Genomic DNA, 19,591 nt, shown 5'->3' with positions numbered 1-19,591 from the left:
CAGCAAAAATGCTGCCATCAGGTCAGGCTTTTTTATTGTGAGATATTTGTCACAAAAGATCATGGAGTGTCACTTTAATTTGGTTCATTGGGATGCAGAGTGATCATCCATAGACCTACAAAAGTACATCTTCATTAACTATAGTCTACACTGTGTGACACTCACGCTGTGTCTCTCCAAATTATACATAGTCGTCTGGATTGGGGGCCAGACTACACATGCTCATGATACTTTGGCTGCCTTTTCTGTCTCTGAAAAAAAAATCTATTGATGTCAAAAGTGTACACTTATATGACACTAATTTTAGATCTATACAATTTCAATGCATGAAGTTGGGATATTATACATACAACACATTGCAGATAACTTCATTAGGCCAGTGTTCCAATTATATTGTTCTTGTCCTTTCTTATCACCACAATTCTTTTTTATAATAGTGCAGAATTAAAAGATTTAAGTTAAGGTTTCATTCATTCAGCAATCAAAATGCCCATCACTTGAATTTTGGTGTTACATAACAGTATAGGCCCATGCATTTTGTTGAAATAAGTTACATACAGATAACATTCTGTACTTTATAAAATGTTGTATATCTCAAGGATTTTGTCAAATATCTGTGGAAGGCCCCATTCAGGAAAAAAGGCAGAGATTCACACAACCTGCTATTTGAATATAATGCTGCAATGTGAGCAAATATAAAAACATAATCCACCAGATTTGTAGCAATCCAGAAGTCTAAATTCCTTCTGTACATATTGCCCACATGAAACAGCTATCCTTAACAATGATCCAACTATCATATCAGTAGAACATTTTTGGCCAATGGAATGTATAACTTGGTTAGAAAGGTTTATCTGAATGTGTCATTCTTTTAAAATCCAAGTAGGAATATTACATTTTATAATCTCAGGTTCTTAAATTTGGGAAATATGACAACTGAATTTTGCTTGTACAAGGCTATAACTATACTATAATGGCCAATAATTGAATTTGTATAGTAATATAAATATATCTGCTACTATTAGGAGATGCATTTCCCAACCTGCTCTGAAATCAAGTTCACACAATGTGAAGAAATGAACAATATCATAAAGTTCAGTATGACTTAACTGCTACTAGGATTTCTTCATGAGGAATGCTCAGCCCCCGCCCTCCCCGTAATTTTTTCTCTAGAGAGAACCCAACTTCAAATGACTTTATATTTGATGGGAGCAACTAGGGACCTAACCCTTTTAAAGCAGGAAGAAACATCTACTAAAAGAGTAGGGTGTTTGAGGCAAACTCTGCCATGTCATTTTTTAAACGTGGTATACATAATAAGCAGATATATAGGTATGAATGACCGCTTGAGGCAGTTTGTGTAACTGCTTAGAATTATGTCCTCTCTGTGCACTAAATAAGTTCGTCATTCAACAATCTTGTAAGTAGTCGTGTATGAAAGCATACCAAAACAGCCCCAGGTAGGCAGTGTATTTTGGTTGTTGGCTGGGATTGCTAGTGATTGGGGATAATACGTTATGGACTTGGGTGCTGACACTTTAGGAGTGTCACACCGGCAGTGTGGTGTGACTGAGATGCAACCCCTTCAGAAGCTACTCTGCCCTAGACCACATTTGTAATGCATTAGCACAATGAAACTTCCAGAAGGTCTTATACGATACTGCTCTTTAGATGTCAAAAGTGCAGAATATCAGGCAGATGACACATATTTCAAGCTTTTACAGCACAAGTATGGCCAAGTTAGAGACATGTATAAAGCCAGAAGGTCAAAGTATGTTCCTGCACAGCATATATCAATAGAAGATGGTCATAGGTGAGTTTTGACGACTTCCCATACCATTGATGAGATCATCCCACATTGTCCTGTTCTCTGGTTTATAAACCCTGTACATAATAGTTCAAGTAAGCAGAAAAATGTCTTTATATTGGTTGGTTGACATTTGAGATAATGTATGTAAAACGCGTCCCCCCCCCCCGCCCCCGGATGTGTATAGTCATTATGGGACTGATTTCCAGCAAAAAGTAAACCATTACAACTCTGTGGCAGCCCCTTCAAAAATATTTACTGAAGCCTTATTCAAGAATCAGATATTTTTCTCCTGAATCAGGTTGCAGTTTGTTTTCCTTTATTCTGGTTAAATAAGTTTAGTAAAGTTATAATTTCATGTAATTAGTTATTGTTAAAGAGAAATTGCATTATGCATCACAAATATTTTTTGATAAACTAGTGAAGCTAAAAAGCCATACTATTAATCAGAATTTTATTATTGAAGAATACAATAAAATATTCTATGGAATGAAGATGATGTATTTCACAGCTTTAAACATGATTTTTTCCAGAGATAAAATTAAAATTGCTTATGCTGCTAAGGAAATAAAAGCGATTGATGGACTGTTTACACTTGACCAGCTGCTAATGGATTCTCATTCAATACATGTTTGCTTTTGCTAAAATGACAGATAAGGCAAGCTAGAAAATAACCTGAAGCTGGTAAAAGTACTGGAAGGAAAAATTTAACTTACTGTGACATGTTTGATTATCAACCGTTCTGTGAACTGTGAATTTTATTTTTCTGGGAAAGATTCAAAAAAATCTTCTCAGAATGAATCATCAAAAATGAGTTCTGAGGACACTATCAGAACATAAAACTGTACCAGAGCAGTATAATGGTACATCCAGTCTGTCTCTTGACATTGGTCAATTGGTTCCTTCTACATCAGAAGGAAACACTTTCCATCTTGCCAAACAGTATTTGTTATAGGGAATATCTCAGAATATTTCAAATGAATACTTCATTATTTAATTAGCTCAGGTATTTGGAAGTTAAGGTAGTGGCCATTGTGCTATCTCTTTCATATTACTGCATAACATACACTTTTTTTACAATGTTGCTGCCTGATCCTGCTATTTTTACTCGGGTCAAATTCCCATTGACTTGAATACTAAAGGTGAAATCCTGGCTTCATTGAAGTCAGTGACAAAACTCCCATTGAGTTCAGTGTGGTCAGGTTTTCACCTTAAGTTTATTTAAGAAAATGCAGGCTCTGATTCTTAGATACAGTACATGTATGTAGCATCTTGTAAACTTTTGTCAATCTCGTATGATTAATTTCATTGTCATAATGGACAAATATATACCTATTGATTTAGACATTTGTATCGTAAGATCTGTCCTAAGGTATTGTGTTGAGATTATTTTGTCAGCACCCTTGTAATTTACATTGAACAGGATTTTGTTCCCCTCTTGGACACTGATGACACTCAAGAGTAATATATTATTGGAGGTTTCAGAGTAGCAGCCATGTTAGTCTGTATTCGCAAAAAGAAAAGGAGTACTTGTGGCACCTTAGAGACTAACGAATTTATTTGAGCATAAGCTTTCGTGAGCTACAGCTCACTTCATATCTCACAAACTGTTTCTCTGAGAGATACACTTCAAGATTTGTATAAAGTGTAAAACATAATTTTGATTTCTTGTTTCACTGCTTCTTCTATGTAGAAAGTGTAGCAAAGTTGTATTCTTGATATTCCCCAGCTTCAGACTGTCTTCATATAGCTCAGTTATTACTTTCTCCGTGTATTGGAACTCACCATGCAGGACAGAAAATTCTCACTCAAGACAAAAGAAACTTAAACCCATGTTCCAGCACCATATAGAAGGAGAAACAGGAATTCTGGTTTGGCCTTCCCTGTTAAAGCCAGTTGGTCCACAAAATCTACTTCATCATCCTTAAATCAGGCATGTCATATACCAAAGCTCTTGTTTTTATAAGAACTTCAGGAGGAAACTAGTGCATGTTTCCTTTTGGTGCTTTTAGGTGAAGGATGTACCTTTTGGCTTGTTCAGGTTTAAGAGTATTGCCATGAAGTAAAAGACTTTTTTGTCATATTGACAGTACTGTGCCAATTTTGAGATGACCAAAACTGAATGCAAGATGAGGAGGTACCATTAATTCAGATAGTGGCACTATAATATATTTTGTATTATTACGCTATCAATCTGATGTAGTGGAACATCTTATTCACCTCTGCTCACCACTGCAGATGAGCCAGACAGCTCATTAAGCTGTTCACAATGATATCTAGAGCTTTTTCCTGAAGATTACAACTAATTTGGAACCCATCAGTGTGTACGAGTAGCTTAAGTTGTTCCTTCCAGTTTTCATTACTTTCCACTTGTCTGTGTTCAGTTTAATCTGCCATCATAGTGACCAATTATCTAGTTGTGTTAGGTACTTTGGAGATCTTCACAATCCTTCCTCTTCTTGGCAAATTTAAGTAATTTAATTTTGCTACCCTCTGTCCAGTTGTTTCATTGAACAACACAGGTAGTACTGATCCCTGGGGCATTCCACTATTAACCTTTTCCACAGCTTCAGAATATTTCTGTTAACTTTTATTTTAGTCCCGTTCTTTGTTTCCTAGCTGTTAACAAGCTTTTAATCCATGATAAAATAGAAAATTCTGCCTCTTAGTTAACAAGTTTCCTTAATAGCCTCATGTGAGGATTTTTTTGAAAGGCTAAATTCACTGGTTTACCATTATACACTGTCTTGTCCATTAACTCTTTGAAATAACGAAATGGTAGGAGAAATAAGCTAAATTTTATTGGGAGTGTACAGACATTCTCTGTTAACGAAAAGGAAACGTCCACAAGAATTCCTGCAACTTCAACTTCAACTTCAATGATTGCAAAAGAGTTGAAAATAAAACTAGGATCACGTTACGGATCAAGTGATTTTATATTAGAATGTTCCAGGACTTATGCAGACATCCTTTAGCTGTCACTCGTTTTCGTTGCCAACACTTTTATTAGCAGTCTCAGAAAAGGATCAACCTTTAATTCTCTCTAACCAAAGAGGGACTTAATTCAGCCTATGCTGGGCCAATACCTGTCATGTTCCTGTACCAGATATGGATTGGTTGCAGAGCTTGTTTATACACACCAGATTTGGTCATTTAAGATTCTTTAATGCTCTGCCAGGTGTGGCTGAGGTTTGTTTAAATAAGGTATTTTTACACACATCGTCATCTACTGGCAAAATGGTATAATATAGTTTAGCATTCTATTACAATCCCTATCTTCTTAAGCATTTCCTCGGTTCCTTTTTACAGTCTTAGTCCATCTCTGGATGTAATTCCTACAGCCCCAGGCTCTGTAAGCGTTATACTCTGTGTTTTGTATAGATGCCAAGTTCTGTGTGACTCCTCAAGTCTGACTCTGAGTGGAGGTGAGTCAGTGAAGTGCACAAGCTTTTTCTGGTTCTGCCTGACTCTCCATATTTATATCGATCTGTTATTTCTCTCCTTATTTCTTTTCCCTCTGTCCTACTTGTCTCCTATCTCTTGTTCCCAACTATTATCTCTTGCTCACTTTCTTCCTATTCTTTGCTGCTGTTCCTCTCTGTCCCAATCTTTGCTGTATCCTGGCCCTCTCTCCTCACAGACATGCTGTTACTTTCTGGTCTTGCCTCACCATCCTCATGTTCCTTTCTGTGTCTATCCCTTTTTGTTCCTCTGATTTCCCCCTCATGAGTACATGAGTACAAGATCTCGCTCCTCATGGTTGCTTTGAGAGCAGTGAGGCAGTCGGTTATATTGAGGCTGTGACTATTCAAAGTGGAAGGCAGGTGAGTAGGCATTCTGCACCTCCTTCCCACTTTCTCTGCGTCTCCTCCTGAATGCATTAGTTTTTGTCCTGGAAGGAGAATTGTAGCAGGAGTAAGGGGCTCAGAAAGAGGAGATAGATAATACTTAAAACAGAGAGTTCCAAGAACTTCCCTTAGCAAGCAGGATTATGATTGGAGGCTAATAACATCTGAAAACAATTAGGCAAAATTGACTCATAAAAGTATGGATACTTGTATTCTTAGTCAGAATATAGGACTGAGAAAAGGACAATACTGTATCAGACGCAAAAAAGCATAGGCAAAAGCCTATGCTGTGCTAACTTGAAGAACTACCGTTGGAATGAATGCTCTCTCCCTGAAGCCTTGCTGATTTTTTAGTATAGCTGAGTTGACTGCAAGGAAAAATGAATTTTATGCCAAAAGAGTGACACTTGGCAAGAGGTGTACACACACAAAATATAATCTGGTTTTTCTGACTGGCTGATGAATAGTCCTTTTACGAGTTCTCTTTCCTAGTTCCTCCAGTATTTGTCTCCTCCAGATGGCACAGAAATGCTGTCTTATTCAGTAATGTTTCAGTAATTTCAATTAAACTTTTAGACAGAGGGAAAAAAAGCCAATTTAAGGTAACATGACTATATAAAGATTATATTGAAAATATAATCCTCAAACCTAAACCTAGTTAAGAACACTGAGTAACATAATATTTCTCAGATCTTCCACTCCCTCATGGGCTTCACTCTTTAAATCAACATCAGCTTTATAAAATACTTAATATTGATACTAGACCAGAGAAAGAGAAGCTACTGTCCAATGATTAGGGTGCTCATCTGGGAGATGGGGGGTCCTGGGTTCAAGTTCCTGCTCCACATCAGAGTGGGGATTTAAACCAGGGTCTCCCTCATCGTGGGTGAGTGCTCTACCTACTGGCTTATAGGACAGAAGAGACTATCACCACTACCTCTTCCTTGAATCCAGTGTTGATGTAACCCCAAAAAATCAGTGTTTTTGATATTGTTGAAATGGTTCACCTAAACATTTCCAAATCTTTTTTTGCTTCAGCTGAAATATTTCACTGAAGTCAATACAAATTAGCAAAATATTTTGATGGAGCTGAATCTGCATTTTTAGTGGAAAAAAGCATCTGAAAAATTTTACCAGCTCTAGTCCTGAACTAGTTGCCCTGTAGGTACTCCCACAATATGCATGTTAAAAACACTGCATTGGTTATGCTCATTTTCTGTTTTCAAGGTTACCTTCACAACCAGGAGAGAGAGAAACTTTATTTTTAATGCAAGCTTAGATTCTGTAAAATCTGAATGTGCCACGTGGGCCACAAAAATGCAGGAGAGCTGGGTATTTGACAGCTCATGGTTAGTGGCATTGTGTTCCCTCACTGCCTGCAGGGGTGCCGGAACAATTTCTATAGCGTGGTGCTGAGGGCCATTGAATCAAACTATAAACCCTGTATATAATGAAAACCACTTCAAGCCATGGGCTATATTCTTATTTATATTATAACAATCTAGATGCTTTATAGTTCTATAGTGAATGACTTTTCACTTGTGTTTGTCCTGGAGTCTTCGCTCATTCACCTAGAATTCCCAGAACCACTCTTAGCATCTTGAATAGGTATAATATCAGTCACCTTTCAGTCATCAGTAATAACAGCTGTTTTTAATGGTAAGTTACATCATTTGGTTAGTAGCTCAGCTACTTTGGCCTCTCAGAAATCTCTGCAGTCAATTATTAGGACTGTTTAATTTCTACATGTAATGTCAGTTGTTCTATCACTTTTTAAAAAACCTTTATCTCTGACAGTGTGTCATCTTCATTGCTAAATATTCATAAGACTGTCTAGACTAGGCAATACTAGAGACAATGGAATAAACATGTTTTAAAATCTGAAATAAAATACAGTTATATTCAAAAGAAATGTATATTTAAATATAGAAATTTTATACCAGGAGATGCCTTTTCTTATGCTTAGATGTTGTTTGCTGTTAAGTCTTTTCCCACCCTAGACTTAAAGATCTTTAATCCTTCCTGTGCCCTATTTCAGTTGGTCTTCTTTCCTTACAGGTCTTCCTGATATATAACCTTAAATGTCTTCTCTTTTAGCTTCAAACCATGGCTTAGAATATAACTTGTCCTTGCAGTTTCAACTGCTTCCATACTGGATGCTAATATGTCCCTCAGGTAGTTGTATAGTATGATTAAATTACTTCTGTCATCTTTTCTTATTCATCAGAGCATTTAAGCCCATGAAGCTTTTGCTTGGAAGATGAATCCTGTATTCACGTAATTATGCTCGTTGCACTTCTCTGGATTCTTTCCAGTACTTGGATATTATTTAACAGCTAGGCTACCAGTACTAGTAGTATAGTATCGAAATATATTTATATATTATATATAATTCTTGGTTTTTTTTATATTCAATTAATGCACATTGAAAGTCATTGCATATATTGCGCCCTGTAATATTGTGCACAGTTTTCAATAATCTTTTAGGCTTTAATGAGCACACATTAATGCAACAAGAGTTGGATATTAATTCAGGATGGGTTTACTATGAATTTGGTGTACATAGCTAGACAAACTGTTAACAGCATCCTTTCCGGTTCTCACTTGTAGTCAAGTCAGCGAGGAATTGAAAGCTCATTTATTTAATTTCTTCAGGTATGCTTTCCACATCCCGTCCTGTCTCTCCAAGGGGCATTAGGATACTTTTACTAAAGTTTGAATTTGCATTCTAAGAGAGAATTCAGATTGTAAATCTAAGAGAAATGCACTGTAAGGCTCATAAATTTAACAATTGTTTATATTCTAACACAGAGAGAAACTGTGCATGAATATTGATTTTATAGTTTTATGAATAAAACAGATTTGTATTAACATGAGAACGGCCATACTGGGTCAGACCAAAGGTCCATCTAGCCCAGTATCCTGTCCTCTGCCAGTGGCCAGTGCCAGGTGCCCCAGAGGAAAAGAACAGGAAATCAGAAAGTGATCCATCCCCTGTCATCCATTTCCAGCTTCTGGCAAACAGAGGCTAGGGATACCATTCCTATCCATCTTGGCTAATAGCCATTGATGGACCTATCCTCCAAGAACTTATCTAGTTCTTATTCTGTTTCAGTACAGTTTTTTATGACCCATGGCTAAACTCTCTAAAAGTTACTTACACCTAAATTTGTAAAACTATCTTTGGAAAAATAATCCAAATACCAATGAATATGGAAATCATTTCAGAATTTTTCCATTAACCTTTTATTAAGATAAGTCTTCAATAAGTTTCAGAGTAGCAGCCGTGTTAGTCTGTATCTGCAAAAAGAACAGGAGTACTTGTGGCACCTTAGAGACTAAGTAATTTATTTGGGCATAAACTGTAGCTCACGAAAGCTTATGCTCAAATAAATGTGTTAGTCTCTAAGGTGCCACAAGTACTCCTTTTCTTTCTTCAATAAGTGCAGAGGCAAATTATGAAGGAGACTGGGAAGAAAAGAGAGAACACTAATACAATTGGCCAACGTTTGAGGATATGTTTGAGGAATGGATATCACACGTGACAATCTGTGGGATGTGAAATGTTTTATGTCTAGGTTGCCAGTTTGAATCCAATCCATGGCATGATCCTGGAGTGGGATGCACAGTTAGATCCTTATGCTTGTATACCAGTCCACTGACTTTAACTGGACTCCGCATGGATGTAAGCGTTCAGACATAAATATCTCATTGCAGAGTGTCCAGCTTGAAGTCATGACCACCGGTTTGCGTTTTAATGACCCATGTATAATATGCTGATAGATTAAATTCAGCTTCTAAAAGGAGAACTGTCCACACCACCAAAACACCAGGATATTTGACATTAGTTCAGTTAGTATTTTTACTAGCAGTTCCAGCATGGTCTCCAAAGAAATAATGTGCTAAGTGTCAGAACTGCTTTCCCTCTTACACGTGACCCTTCCAGGCCAAGGTTAAGGCACACCCTTAGACAAATACGGAGACGCTTGTATTGTCACTGCCCATGTTTTTCCCTACTCTTTGGGTAAACAGAGGAACTCACTCTCCAGGGCTGTCACCTATCACAGATACTAATTCTGGTATTTGCTAAAGTTCAGGTGGGCACAGGGGTCCTGATGCACACTCTCACTGGGCCTCAGCTCAGATTTACAGTTCAGCTTGTTAATCCTCTGAGTCACATTGAGGGCACAGCGAAAACAGCAGGTGAAACCACTCAGGCACCATTCACTCATTGCTCTACTCACTACACACGCACATACACGCACGTATGTACATGGTGGGAGAGAGCAAGTGAAAGCAGTCCTGAGATGCAAAGAGACCAAGCAGTTGTTTACAGCCAGAGGAGGGGCAGGTGACTTGCTGGGAGCATAATGGAAGGGAGCGAATCTTGAGTTTTGCGTTTCTAAATATGTGCGCGGGGGAGGCTGCACCAGTTACTGCAGCCCACCATGAAATGTGTTAGGATAGTATGTCTCGACTTTGCAGAGTGCAGCAGTCTAGTAATAGAAGCCAGCCCCATAAGCCATCATACTTTTCTCTGACGAGCAGAGGGTTGACAAGGAGAGAGTGACACACAGGCACTCTCCCAGTCTATGTCAGGGTCACTGCCTAGGCTTACTTCCCACAGGGCCCCTCTAGACCAGTGCTTCTCAAGCTATCTGATGCGGGGGACCGGCAATTTTTTTTTCCAGTGTGCGCGCAGACTGGGAGCCGATGGCTTGCAGACCGACACCGGTCCGGCGACCACCACTTTGAGTAGCACTGCTCTAGAGGACTATAGAGACACTCCTGGCATAAGGCAGTTAGAAGACTTTCTAAATGCCATGGTGAAGAGGGCAACTGATTACATAACCTTCCTCATGGGCAGAAGTACAACTGTGGATAACTGGGAAATATTAGTATTTTTAGAAATACTCTATACCCTGAGTGCATCTGGTGATATTATCCTACCTGACTGCATAGTTCAAAACAAGTTGTTAAAGAAACTAGGCAGGACAGGTAAAACAATTGGGCTACATAAGGTATGTCCCCTCAAACGTAATAGCAAGGTTTATATCTGTGAAGAGGTACTTCTCAGCTGTCACCTTGGTGACAGGGCTGTTCTCCAAGGCAGAGAATTTGGAGATCAAAGGGCCCTGATCTGTTAAAGGATCTGCCCGACAGAGAGGATGGGGGAAAGTGGTCAGTGTACTGGGAGGCTGACTGAGAATTGGGGGTCTGCAGCAAGCAAACGGTAACTTGGTACCAGGGAGAATGGTGAGGCACCAGGGCTATGTCAGGTCTACCAGGAGGCTTGAGGTGAATGCTCTGTCTGTGTAAGACAATATGTGTGTAGGTTACTTTAAATGTACTTCTCTAAGTACTGTGTGTCTTCTGGCAAAATAAATCCAACTTTATTTTGGAGAAGCTACTTCTGTGTCACTGCTCATTATTACAGTTCATGAACTCCCAGAGGAAAACTCTTGCAGGTGCCAAGCCTGTTGGGATCCCACCCCAAAGAAAAATGAATGCACAGGCCTGCCACTTGAAAAAGGGTGCACTAAGGGGACTGGAAAAGGGTTTCAGGAGGGGCAGCCTACTCGGAGCTGTGACACACACAACTGGAGATAATGCAGGAATTCTGAAATTGCCACTTTCTCTCAGTGCTAGGCATACTAGAAGGTGCTCACATACTCCTAAAAACTTCCAGTGCTGCCTGTAGAAACGGGAAGTGCCCACACTCAGTGAGCATGGTGAATATGTGTGACCATCTATTGACATATTCCTGGATTTTTCTACAGCTGCAGTGTGTTGCATCTTTGCTTGTGCTGTCTAAAAGGGGAGTCAAAGTCCAAAGCATTCGTGGGGTAGGGAAATCTACTTAATATGCATGCCACACTGAGTCAGCCAGGAATATTCACATTCATTCCTTTCGCTAGCTCTACTCATATCCATCCAAGCAATACTGGCACTTCTTCTGTTCTGTGTGTTCCTTAGGTCTGAATGGATTATTTCTATTGTCCATTGGTAACCAGATCAGAGCTTGGGGCCCAGAGCAATTGAGCAACAGTTTGGCGCAAGTGTGCACAGGAGAAGCTGGTTAAAATTTATGACTGTAATAGATGCATTTTTGAAACTCCCAGGGATTGAGCACTCAGCTAAATTTAGAAACTGAAAGCTGCTTGGAATTTTCAGAACTTCTGCAGAGCCCTCTTCACCTTTGAAAAAATTCTCTGATTTCTAAAGTCAGAACTGAGCAACTGCATTTTCTGCTGCATATCCTTATGCTGTCCTCTCTTTGATATTTCCCCAGCACATTCATGAAAAGCAACACCACAAATAAAAACACCTTCCACAATTAGCTATATACTAGGGCTGTCAATTAATTGCAGTTAACTCACGCAATAAACTAAAAAAAAAATAATTGTGATTAAAAACATTAATCGTGATTAATCACAGTTTTAATCACACTGTTAAACAATAGCATACCAATTGAAATTTATTAAATATTTTGGATGTTTTTCTACATTTTCATGTATATTGTATTCTGTGTTGTAACTGAAATCAAAAAGTGTACAAAAACAAAACAATGTAAAACTTCAGAGCCTACAAGTCCACTCAGTCGTCCTACTTGTTCAGCCAATCGCTAAGACAAACAAGTTTGTTTACATTTACAGGAGATAATGCTGCCCTCTTCTTAGAATCGTAGAAGATTAGGGTTGGAAGAGACCTCAGGCGGTCATCTAGTTCAATCCCCTGCTCAAAACAGGACCAACCCCAACTAAATCATCCCAGCCAGGGCTTTGTCAAGCTGGGCCTTAAAAACCTCTAAGGATGGAGATTCCACCACCTCCCTAAGTAACCCACTCCAGTGCTTCACCACCCTCCTAGTGAAATAGTTTTTCCTAATATCCAACCTAGACCTCCCCTACTGCAATTTGAGACCATTGCTCCTTGTTCTGTCATATGCCACTACTGAGAACAGCCTAGCTCCATCCTCTTTGGAACCCCCCTTCAGGTAGTTGAAGGCTGCTATCAAATCCCCCCTCACTCTTCTCTTCTGCAGACTAAATAAGCCCAGTTCCCTCAGCCTCTCCTCATAAGTAATGTGCCCCAGCCCCCTAATAATTTTCATTGCCCTCTGCTGGACTCTGTCCAATTTGTCCATATCCTTTCTGTAGTGGGGGGCCCAAAACTGGACACAAGACTCCAGATGTGGCCTCACCAGTGCCAAATAGAGGGGAATAATCACTTCTCTCGATCTGCTGGCAATGCTTCTAATTTTGTAGCCTGCGTTACAAGGTATTTATGTGCCAGATATGCTAAACATTTGTTTGCCCCTTTGTGCTTCGGCCACCATTCCAGAGGACATGCTTCCATGCTGATGACTCTCACTAAAAAAACGTGTTAATTAAATTTGTGACTGAACTCCTTGGGGGAGAATTGTGTGTCCCCTGCTCTGTTTTACCCACATTCTGCCATATATTTCATGTTATTGCAGTCTCAGATGATGACCCAGCACATGTGGTTCATTTTAAGAACACTTTCACAGCAGATTTGACAAAACACAAAGAAGGGACCAATGTGAGATTTCTAAAGATAATTACAGCTTTCAACCCAAGATTTAAGAATCTGAAGTGCCTTCCAAAATCTGATCGGGACGGGGTGTAGAGCATGCTTTCAGAAGTCTTAAAAGAGCAACACTGCGATGCAGAGACTACAGAACCTGAACCACTAAAAAAGAAAATCAACCTTCTGCTGGTGGCATCTGTCTCGGTAGTGAAAATGAACATGCATCGGTCAACACTGCTTTGGATTGTTATCGAGTAGAACCCGTTATCAGCATGGGTGCATGTGCCCTGGAATGGTGGTTGAAGCATGAAGGGACATATGAATCTTTAGCACATCTGGCACGTAAATATCTTGCAATGCCGGCTACGACCGTGCCATGAGAACACCTGTTCTCACTTTCAGGTGACATTGTAAACAAGAAGCAGGTAGCATTATCTCCTGCACACATAAACAAACTTGTTTGTCTGAGCGATTGGCTGAACACGAGTAGGACTGAGGGGACTTGCAGGCTCTAAAGCTTTACATTGTTTTACTTTTGAATGCAGTTTGTACATAATGCTACATATTTAAGATCAACTTTCATGATAAAGAGATTGCAGTACAGTACTTGTATTAGGTGAATTGCAAAATACTATTTTTTTTTACAGTGCAAGTATTAGTAATCAAAAATAAATATTAAGTGAGCACTGTACACTTTGTATTCTGTGTTGTAATTAAAATCAATATATTTGAAAATGTAGAAAACATCCAAAATATTTAAATAAATGGTATTCTATTATTGTTTAACAGTGCGATTAATCTTTTGTAATTAAATTTTTTTAATCGCACGATTAATCGCAATTAATTTTTTTAAATTGCTTGACAGCCCTAATATATACACATAGGGCAGTGTCAGAAAAACTGACATGAAAGTTGCTCCCATTCCAGTCATTCTTAGCAGACAGAACTTTCAGAAGCTTCTTTTGAATAAAAGGTACCATTAAACACTGTTATATCAAAAATGTAAAGCCTCACTAGGTTTCACTCACTATATGCTACATTACTTTTTAAACATACAATTTTTCAAGGATTTAAAGGACTTGCAAAGTACTGAACTCGACATCTATGCCAACCTATGAAGAGACCTATCCCACACCTTGCAAAATATCAATCTTTCTTGCCTTCCACTCCAAACATCATAAAAGGTTTCCAGTCAATAATGATCTATAACACTTTTGTTAGGCTAGATGTCGCATATTGATAAATGTATTGGGCCAGATTCTCAGCTGATGTAAATTCTCCTAGCACTATTTGCTGCAAAGGGGGCTAAGACAATTAGCACCAACTGGGAATCACCCCGTAGTATTAAAGGCTTTGTGAATAGAAACGAACAAAGTGTGTGTTACTGTTTGTAGTAGCAGAAAACCAGAAAACTTTGCTTTTTGGTGGTTTTAGAATCATTAAAATGTAAGGCTGGAAGGGACCTTGACTAGTCATCTAGTCCATTTCTTCACTCTGAGGCAGGATTTAAGTATATCTAGACAATCCCTGACAGGTGTTTGTCTCACCTGTTCTTGAAAACCTCAAGTGATAGGGATTCCACAACCTCCCTGTGTAGCATCTTCTAGTGCTTAGCTATCCTTTATAGTTAGAAAGTTTATCCTAATATCTAATCTAAATCTCCCTGGCTGCAAACCAACCCAATCACTTCTTGTCCTGTTCTCGGTGGACATGGAGAACAATCAATCAACAATCTCTTTATAACAGCCTTTTACAGATTTTCAGACTTCATCATGTTCCCCTCTCAGCCTTCTCTTCCCTGGACTAAATGAGCACAGTTCTTTCAACCTTTTCTCACACATCATGTTTTCTAAACCATATCATTTTCTTTCTTATCATTTGTGGTGCTCTTCTCTGGACTTTCTCCAATTTGTTCACTTTCTTCCTGAAAGTGGGGTGCCCCAAAACTGGACCACTATATATCAGCTGAGGACGCCGCAGTGCTAAGTAGAGCAGGGCAATTACCTCCTGGGTCTTACCTATTATATATTATATGCCTTTTAATACATTCCAGAATTACATTTGCCTTTTTTACAACAGCATCATCTTGTTGACTCACATTCAATTTGTGATCCACTATCACCCACATTCTTTTCTGCAGTACTACCTGCAGCCTTGCTTGTTAAAAATAAAAAGTACAAAAATTAATAATTTTACTGTTTGTTGTTGTCGTTTGTTTTTTTTTTGTAGATCTCGCAAAGAAATTGTAATCTGGGTCAGATAAACTATAGTGTGCTCACTTGGGAACAAAACTTTTCTGCTTTGGAAATGAACAATTGAAAATCAATTGATATATTTTTCTGGCTGTGTTAACCGAGAGCGAATGTCTCCTCTCCAGCATTCTTAGTTGACAGTGAGACCTGGGAGAAAGAGGCAAGTTTTGAAAGTAAAATGAGGAGAAATATAAGCCATCTTGATAAAATTAAAGTGATAGACCAGAAAAAAAATCCCTGTATTTTATTTGCACATTTAAAAGTGGTTTTTGTTGTGTCTGAAAATAACAGCTGTATTTTTGCTTTTCCTGGAAAGAGGAACTGTTTTTAGGGACGCTGCGAATAAGGTTTGTTCTAACTGTGGGAGTTTAAAGACAGGGAGCTTAAATATTTAAAGGAATCAATGTGTTGTTGCACTCACTGTTGCAATGCCTAACTCAGGAGCAGAAGTCTCATTTTCAAAAGGGATTTAGGCACTCAGGGATTTAGGGTCCTATGTGACTAAATCCCTTTTGAAAATGAGACATCTGTTCCAAAAGGCAGGTATACACTTAAAACTGTGTATCGGTGCAGCGGCACTGCTGTACTGCTTTAATTAAGATGCTTTAAGATGATGGGAGAGAGCTTCTCCCAGGGGCTCAGTTAATCCTCCTCTACAAGACCGACATAGCACTGTCTACACTGGCGCATAGGACAGTATAACTGTGTTGCTCAGGGCTGTGGATTATGCACACCCCTGAGCGATGTTGTTATACTAAAGTAATTCTGTAGTGAAGATCGGGGTAAGTCAGTTAAACATTGCAACGGTGAGTGCAGCAATGCATAAATACCTTTAAAAATCTGAGCCTGGTTCTATAAAAATAAAACTATCAATAACAAAATGCAATAGGGCAAAAAGGGGGTTATATTATCATCATTACTAAGGAAATAACTCAGATCATTATCTCTATTGAAAGAACAAGATGGCAACAAAATCTATTCATTGTGAAAGATTCAGTTAATAGCTTTTCATGCCTCATTTATGACATACTTTGGTATAAATCTACTGAAATGACTGAAGTATACAGTGCTGGAGTGACACTTAATTTGTTATTAATGAATATTCTTTCTAATTGAAGAGTTTTTCCTTCTCAAAGGAGCACAGCATTAGTATATCCAAAGTCTTAAACTATTTGACTTTGAAATATATTTCCTTGGTGCAATCATCTTGTGATTAGACTGTAGATTGAGTAGTTGTTGAATTCTATCAACCATAAAGAATTTATTTCTTTTGGAATAAAAAGTGTTTAACTGTTATTAGGTGGATACTGTATAGCTGAAGCTTGGAAAAATCACTTGCATAGGATAACTCAACATCCTGAATTCCTTTGCTGTTTATTGCTGTAATGTAAGTCATACTGAGGTTATTTGACATTAGTAAGGATGTAATGTGTATCCACAAAAATTCCATGGTAATTTAATATTAATTAATTTTCACTTGTAAATTATTACCCTTACATATGTAATATCTAAATTGGTGACACTTGAAAGTGTCCATTATTATGAATGTATTAGGTCTTTAATGTAATAGGACTAGTTATAATTAATTCAATGTTGCAGGCTCATTTACTGGCACACAGCCTGTGCTCCATGGTAGCTAACATCTAAAGAGACAGGTTTTAGAAGTGATTTATTTATCTACAAAATTGATGTTGATGAAGTAGAATATAAGCACCATTGCATATGGGATTTTGACAGTTGTACTCACTGCACTTCAGCTTACGTAAAAATTCACAGCAACATTCGAGTAGCAAAACATTAAAGTACAGTAATTCCTTTGGCATTCATTAAAATAACATTAATCATGAACTCTGCTGGTGTTAATGTTGATTTATTCTGAAACTTTAAAATCAATAAGAGTCCATAATTAACCAGAGCAGGAAAAAAGACTTTGACCGAGTTACTTTATATTAACTCTGTCAGTTCAGTTTAGTGTTAGAAACATTTTGAGGCATTTTAACAAGAATCTTCCTTAAATATGGATCAAACAGTCAAGCCTGTAGAGAGAGACAGAGGAGGTTCTTGCACATTCTGGCATTGGCTAGTATTAAAAATTCCTTTAAAAATGTATGTTACAAATATATGGCGGCACTTGATGACAAATGGGATTATTTTCATGTTAATTGGTGCAGTGGGATTGACAAAACTGATAAGTAAATGCTTTGGTTTTGTGGAGCACTAAAATTTATAAACATCCCAGAAGGGAATTCTCATAGTGACTGGTAAATCTGTAGTGGTTCAGAGTTTGGATTCAGTTTGGATGAAATCTAAAATTTTGGACTGTGATCCATACCTTATTAAAATTTTCTGAATTTATCAGTCTTCCATGCCCCCAAACGTGGTCGCTTGGTGTCAAATATAACAATTAAAAGTAACTTAAATATTGTTCTGCTATAAAATCTGTTCATTTATTTTAAATAAAACACTTTTTCTGAACTAGAATTAGGGACGGAGCCAGCACCACTTAACAAACAAATTTATAGTAAGTGCACTTGCTGGAGATGTACTTTGCTCCTGAAAAATACACAGAGTTTATTGAAAATATATCAGAAATGTTCAGCTTGTGTTGGGAGAAGCATACGTGTGTTTCGAAAGAGAGAAGTCCTTGTAGAGGGGTTCAGGAATATCCTAACCTAGGTACACTTAAAAAATACTTTGCACTTGGGCAATTTGGTGTATGCCAAAGAGAGAACATTTACAAGTCTTTTCAAGACTCCAGAGGCCATTCATATCTGACAAATCTCAGGGAAGAAGTGAACTATATCAATGGCAGAGAAATCCTTCCTACCTTCACTTAGATTTTGTAACAAAATAATAACAAGGAGCTCTGGAGAACCCCTGAGAGCCACCTTTAGTACATCACTACCTCTAGATTCTTCTGCATATTTATTATCAGTGGCAGAGAAACCTAGAGTCTGGATAGTAGTGTTCTTAGCTGCTAACTCCTTTGGACTGTTGTACATTGATAAGATGTGTACAGTTAGTATGTTGGAATAAATAACACGTACATTGTTCTGTTTATTTAAATATGGTGCATTAAATTAATTTAAGTAACACAAATGAACAGCTAGTAGTTCTTTTGGGGTCAGCCACAGAAAGTCGTATGATGACTGCAATTGTAATGAACATTCAACTCAGTAAAACTTCAGAAATCCAGGACCCCACTCCAGTATTTAAAGGGGCACTAAATTCTACAGTGCTATGGCTTGAGCTGAAGAGCTGTTAATTTATAAAATCTATCTTCTCTCGGCAGTCATTATCAACACAGTCATGTGCCTGTGCAACATGTGCCAATGCATGAGAGATGCCCCCCTCAAGTTTGTAATTCTTGAGATAACTACATTTTCTTAGGTTACTTTGCCAATGAACTGGCATCACCTGGGTATTTCTTGTGTGCCTTGGAAAAGTTGTAAAAATGGCTCTGATTATTGACGTTATTGTCCAGAGGCAGCATTTCCTCTCTCTGGTGAACAGAAGACCTAGTGAGAATTATTGGGATGGAATTATTGCAGTGAGACCTGGCACACAACAGCGAAACATGCCAAATAAGGGTTTCCTCCCTCCCAGCCTACTATACCGGGAAGTATGGGAAGATTGTTGGTAAGTATGTAATAATACATTTAGCCATCTAAGGTGCTGTACAGTCAATTTTATATGAAGTGTTACATTTGTTGTACACTGCTGAAACGTGTGGTTAAATGTAGTGAAATACATATTGTACACATACATAACGTAGGAAGTTTTAAGAACTGGGAAAGCTGTCCAGTCTCACACTTGTGTCTTTAAAGTGTACCATAATGTGACCATCCTGGTTTTTCGTTAGCCTTACCAGTCCCCTTCTCAAACAGCCTAGATATTTTTTGGACTCCTTTTCTCTGAGTCAGTCGCTTTCCTTGTTAATGTATTCAATATGTTTATCACCCTTTGAATGCAGTAGTAGTTCCTGAATTCCTTACTGATTCCTGGATTACTATATTGTGGCCCCTAGCTTTGAATGTCTTACTGGTTTTAAAAAATGTACATTGAGTTTTGTAACAGGGTAGCAGGTTTTAGGAATACTGGGGCTGCTCTTCTGAGTTACATTAATACCAGAT

General features: G+C 38.2%; 1 protein-coding gene across 6 annotated transcripts in view; it reads left to right on the top strand.

The window, feature by feature from the left end:
* CTNNA3 (catenin alpha 3) overlaps positions 1-19,591 on the top strand; it is an 896,431-nt gene that overhangs the window by 239,201 nt on the left and 637,639 nt on the right. The window contains exon 1 of one of the 6 annotated variants that reach the window (XM_074958869.1): positions 19,068-19,097. The exons of the other annotated variants lie outside the window; for them this stretch is intronic. Within the exon in view, the coding sequence (XP_074814970.1) occupies positions 19,083-19,097 (15 nt within the window). The 5' untranslated portion in view covers positions 19,068-19,082. Of the gene's footprint in view, positions 1-19,067; positions 19,098-19,591 lie in introns of those variants that run through there. 6 annotated transcript variants of the gene reach the window in all.

Source organism: Natator depressus, chromosome 7 (genome assembly GCF_965152275.1).
Source record: "Natator depressus isolate rNatDep1 chromosome 7, rNatDep2.hap1, whole genome shotgun sequence".
Taxonomy (NCBI): Eukaryota; Metazoa; Chordata; order Testudines; family Cheloniidae; genus Natator; species Natator depressus.
This window is presented reverse-complemented; position numbering and strand designations above follow the sequence as displayed.